We start from the raw sequence: 5,659 nt of genomic DNA on the forward strand, positions 1-5,659 counted from the left end.
TAAAGTATAAACTTGTTCTTTGTGATTGGTATTTATTTTTTGTTGTTGTTTTCTCGATAAGTAGAAATTATTTATGACCCACAAAAGGATTCCTCAGGTGAAGCACTAATTACGGACATTGTAAAGAACGTAGCTCAGGAGGCTTGTTTTAAAAACGAGGCAGCATTTTCCTGAAAAAGTTTGGTCCTCATCTCACTATAGGCTAGTCACTATGGTCAGATGGTAAGCATTTTCCTTTTGTGTGTGTGTGCGCACGCGTGTGTTTAAGCTGTCTTTTCAGTACCAGAATTAGTCACAACCAAACCAAACCAAACCGAACCAAAAGACAAATAGCCCTCAAGTACTTGACTTTGCATATCATGTCTATTTAATGCATCATCTGAAAGAGCAATGCTGAAGACTCTGAAGGGAATTATGCTCACGTGATTCTGCAACACCGTAATTTTGTGCAGACATTTTCCTTCATTGCCCGGATAACTTATCTTTTTTCATGTAGGTGCCAGGAAACCCACCCCCATGATCCTCCCTCCCCCCTCCCCCAGTCTTCTCCTCTGTCAAAGTGATATAAAGACAATTTCACTGTGTATTTACAAGCACAACAGTTAGGCAAGAAGGTCCCAGGGTCTGAAGAGCACATCTATTTCTTGTGGACATCTTCATGCCGAATGATCTTGTATGTGATCCAGTAAAAGATGTTGAAAATGAGGAAGGCCAATGGGAAGGCAGCCTCTTTTAAAGCTAAATCTCCAAATCCCAGAATTACACTCTAAATCTAAGAAGAGGACTATTCATTCATGCACTCACTCATTCATTCATTCACCCATTCTTTCATTCAACAAAGCATTTACTGAATCTCTGCCTTGTACCTGGCTCTGAGCCAGGAACTTCTAGTATTGTGGCTCATTCATAGCCCAGTTCCTTCCATTAACATTGGCTTTAATGTTTGTGTTAGATCTAAGATTAACCCCTTAAATGTATAACTTTTCCTCTCCAGCCCTCTAGTTCACCTCAGTTATATAGCAGAGATTAAATATTCAGTGTTTGGAGTTGAATATTTCTACCATGGTTAGTTTTTCTAGTGTCAACTTTTTATGTTGATTCTTTGGCTATTCATATCTACCATATGAACATACGTCGTTTTAGCTGATGTCAGTGGTTTTTTGTGTTATTTCTACATGAATTAGATAAAAGACTGAAAAATTGTAACCTTATGGTAAAGAGCAAATACCCTACATAGAGACAAATGTATGGAATTTGGGTGCGTGGTTGGGTTGAAAAGATGGGATTGAAATGACCTGCTTAATAAAAATCTAGTTCTAAATAGCCATCGATTGAGTCATCATCTTCTGCAGCTAGATTACTGTTTTCTACAATACTGTGCCACCCCTTTGAAACACCAAAGACACTGCACTCTTTATCTTGCTAGAGAAGAATATTATATTAGTTAATTTGGTTATATTTTTCCAAAAGACAGTAAAATTTGGTATTAATTTTATTTCATTGATGTTTATTGCATGTCAGTTGTGCCTTCACACATATAAAAGATATACTGAATGAAGGACTTTTAAAAATTTTATTGGAGTATAGTTGGTTTACAATATTGTGTTAGTTTCAGGTGTACAGCAAAGCGATTCAGTTATACGTATATTATCTATATATCTATATTCTTTTTCAGATTCTTTTCCCTTATAGGTTATTACAAGATATTGAGTAGAGTTTCCTGTGCTCTACAGTAGGTCCTTGTTGGTTCTCTATCTTATATGTAGTACTGTGTGTATCTGTTAATCCCATCCTCCTAATTCATCCTCCCCGCCTGCCACGTTTCCCCTTTGGTGACCGTAAGTATGTTTTTGAAATCTGTGAGTCTGTTTCTGTTTTATAAATAAGTTCATTTGTATCATTTGAATGAAGGACTTTTAACATAATATTAATGTGAGATAGCCCAACTGTAATCCAAATGGTACAGCAAGGACAAATTTAGGTCAGGAAAATCAGACCAAAGCTCTTCTAATAAAATAACTGTAAAACTACTCCTTTATAAAACCATCTTCCCAGTACTTTTATGTATATGAGATTGTCCCGCACAAGTTGGTTCAGGATACTCTGTCTCATTTGTTAACAAAATGTAATAAGGATTTTTCATTCAGCAATTAGCTGTTGAGTGTTGAGTCTATGGCGAGCATTTTGCTAGATGCTGGGAGACAGTTGATGAAGTTGGACAGGAGCCCTACCTGCATGGAGCTTTCAGAACCCAGTGGAAGTGGCCAACCTAAAGGCATTCTCATATAGGGAAGCTGGCTAAGAAAACCCAGCCAGACATTAGAGTGCTTCCACGTACTCAGCTCTATAAGCTCTATAATGAAGACTTCAACTGGACTCAGATTCAAAGAGTAAATCTGGTTTCTTTGTCTAAAATGGGAATGATATATTTTATGGGTGCAAAAGTTTCAAATACGTGAAATATTTTAAAATGTGGACTAAACAGATATATTAATCATTACAGTGTCGTTGGAAGACTTATTAGCAAGAATGTTGGAAGACTTATTAGCAAGAATGGAAGCACACAGGAGGAGGGGACTTGTTAGTCACATGGGTTATAAGCAGTCTTATTCTTCCTGCCTATTACTAACTGGTAATTAGATCTTAACCAGTGTGTGAGAGAAGTAGAAATGGTGTGATTTGGTTTAGTTAAAAGATCCAGACTAGGAATTTGGCTATTTGGGTTCTAGGCCTGGCTCCAAAGGTTATAAGCTGTGCTGATCTGAGGCAAGATATTTATTCTTTCAAGGGCTCAGAGACCTCATGCCAAACTGTTGAGTCTGGACTAGGTCTGTGGGTCTCAGCTTTGGCTGCTAGGGAACCTGTACAAGTATATGTATGCTTGCCTCCCCTCCCAGCCTCTTCCAGACCAACTGAATCAGAATCTCTGGGAATGAGAGCTGAGAATCCATATTTTTTTAAAAAAATCCAGTGACTCTAATGCAAAAGGTTGGAAACCAGTGGCCTAGATCAGCTCTAATGTCCAGCTCTAACCTTGTCTATGTTATTAAGTCTAATATAACTTTTCAAGTGGAAACAGTCCCTCAAAATACATTTCCCCTTATCTGCATAAATTTACTGGGCTGTTTTTCCTTTCCATATCTGTAGAATCTTACAAATTGCTGTTCTCACCTCTATAAACACTTAGAAAGTCACAAATAAGTGTATAGTTCACTGCCTGAGTGAGATAAGATTCTTTTAAATTTCCTGGGTCCCTGAAGAAATAGAAAGAGTAGTTGGCTAGTAACCTGTTTTTAGCACATGAAACAAAAGGAAATCTAAATACACACATCCATGTTTCTTTTCAGACTGACTCACTCATTTAATTTCTGTAGTCTTTCTTCACATACTGTGAATGGACAGCTGAAGAGATTAACTCATTCAATTAACTAGCAGAAGCAGAATAGAATGATAGCAGGTTAGGTTATTATTATGTCATACATTGCCGTGCAAACTGTGGGCGCTTAATAAACATTTGTTGAAAAATGAACAAAGGGAATTTTAAGAGTTTCTCTCTGCTTGAAAATACTTTCACCATTCATTCAACAGTATTTCAAATTATGCTTCTGAGCATAGTTACAACTAATTAAATCAATTCTTTAAAATTCTCCACCACAAAAATAAATCTGTCATAGGTAGAATTCATTTAATTTTTCATGTGCAGGAGATATGAATGCTAGTTTAAGGGTCTTCTTATTTACCATTATGATTCATTCAATGCATTTTAAATATAGAACCTTAAATTACCCACATCAAAGGGTATAGTCTTGATTCAGAAAACATAATTGCAACCAATTTGAATTTTTGTGTTATAATGAATGACTAATTGCCTTTATAGCAGGTTCAGAATAAAAACGTTATGGTAATGTGGCAAGATTCCTATATGAGGGCAAAGTGGAGATGAGCTTGAGTCATGGATAAACTGAAGCTAAAATAAAGAACAATCTGTAGGCAGAGATTAGTTGAGTGTAGTCACAGGGACAGTCGGTGTAATCCTCTCAGTGAGGAAAGAATTGCAGGCATATATTCTCCATTTCTTCTAATTAGCCAGAAAACCAATTACTTAATTATTGCTACTGACCTGCTATCTTCAGTATCTTTGAGCAGTAAATACTTCTAGCTCACTCTGTTTTGTTATTCACTGATTAAATTCCCACAGAAAATGAATCATCCAGTTGAAGTTTCAGTACATGCAATTTCTATATCCCACTTTGATAAAATCTCCTTAAACCCTGTCTGCTGTATGTAGGAAGCACTGCCGTGGTACTGTGAAATTCACTGGAGACTTATCATCTTATCTTATCTTATCCATCAGTTTTACTTATTGTAAAATTCACCCATTCCTGTGTTTGGAATAACTCTTTGTCTAGATGTGAAACTGAACCTAAAGCTCACCAGAATTGCATCGTACTGAATTGTTTAAGCAAATAATTTCAGTATAATTAAAGAATATAGGGTTTATACAATGAAAGATTTCAGTGGGACCCATATTTCCAATTTTTCTTTTATGTCCTAGAAAGGAGGAAATAAAAGGACTCCTATAAACTGGGGTAGGGGAAAACTCTTTCCATGCCATTTCTCACCCAGATTCTTTGATTGAATCTTTGCCCTTCTACTGGAATAGGAAATGGCCCAGTTGGAACTGAAGTTTGCAGTGAGCTTCGATCAATGCAAGGACATTATGGAGTCTCCAGCCCTCCTTAGGGAACAGTGTGAGTCCAAACACAAGCAGGTTTTCACCAAAAAAGTCCCCTGAGCAAATGAAGGCTGGGTGATGCTTAATGGTAGCCCTGCTTGGGCTTCCTAGCCTTGGGGAGGAGGGATGGCCTTGAGAAATTCTCAATTTTTTTTTTTTTTTTTTGCGGTACACGGGCCTCTCACTGTTGTGGCCTCTCCCGTTGTGGAACACAGGCTCTGGACGCACAGACTCAGCGGCCATGGCTCACGGGCCTAGCCACTACACGGCATGTGGGATCTTCCTGGACCAGGGCACGAACCCGTGTCCCCTGCATTGGCAGGCGGACTCTCGACCACTGCGCCACCAGGGAAGCCCTGAAATTCTCAATTCTTATGGCCTCAGTTTTCTCCTCTGTATCATGGGGGCTTGGGAGTAGATATGAATAATAAATAGATATCATGTATTGATTATAATTATATACCATGCACTTAAAACCACAGTCAGTCCTATCACCAAACCATCCCTACAGATCACATGGTTTCAGAGGAAATTGAGACCGAGAGAAGTTATGTGGCTTCCTGAACTTATATTGCTAATAAATGTTGAAGCTGAAATTCAAATCAGGTCTGTCAGATCTCCAAATTGTCTGATTCCAAAGACTCTGGAAGTCTTTGGTTTTTATGAATTTGTCCCTAGCAAGCCCCAAATGGCTTCCATTCAAGATTATGGAAGAAGAATCCCACTGAAATTTGTAGAACAACAGAACTGAAATAAAGTAAACCAGGGCTTCCCTGGTGGCGCAGTGATTGAGAGTCCGCCTGCCGATGCAGGGGACACGGGTTCGTGCCCCGGACCGGGAAGATCCCACATGCCGCGGAGCGGCTGGGCCCGTGAGCCATGGCCGCTGAGCCTGCGCGTCCGGAGCCTGTGCTCCGCAACGGG

At 38.8% G+C, this 5,659-nt stretch overlaps 1 protein-coding gene across 1 annotated transcript in view; it reads right to left on the reverse strand.

Moving 5' to 3' along the window:
• Positions 1-637: 637 nt before the first annotated feature.
• GLRA2 (glycine receptor alpha 2) overlaps positions 638-5,659 on the reverse strand; it is a 188,106-nt gene continuing 183,084 nt past the window's right edge. The window contains exon 9 of the mRNA XM_007466340.1: positions 638-766. Within this exon, the coding sequence (XP_007466402.1) occupies positions 638-766 (129 nt within the window). The remainder of the gene's footprint in view (positions 767-5,659) is intronic.

Source organism: Lipotes vexillifer, unplaced genomic scaffold (genome assembly GCF_000442215.2).
Source record: "Lipotes vexillifer unplaced genomic scaffold, Lipotes_vexillifer_v1.1 scaffold169, whole genome shotgun sequence".
In the NCBI taxonomy this organism is placed as follows: domain Eukaryota; kingdom Metazoa; phylum Chordata; class Mammalia; order Artiodactyla; family Lipotidae; genus Lipotes; species Lipotes vexillifer.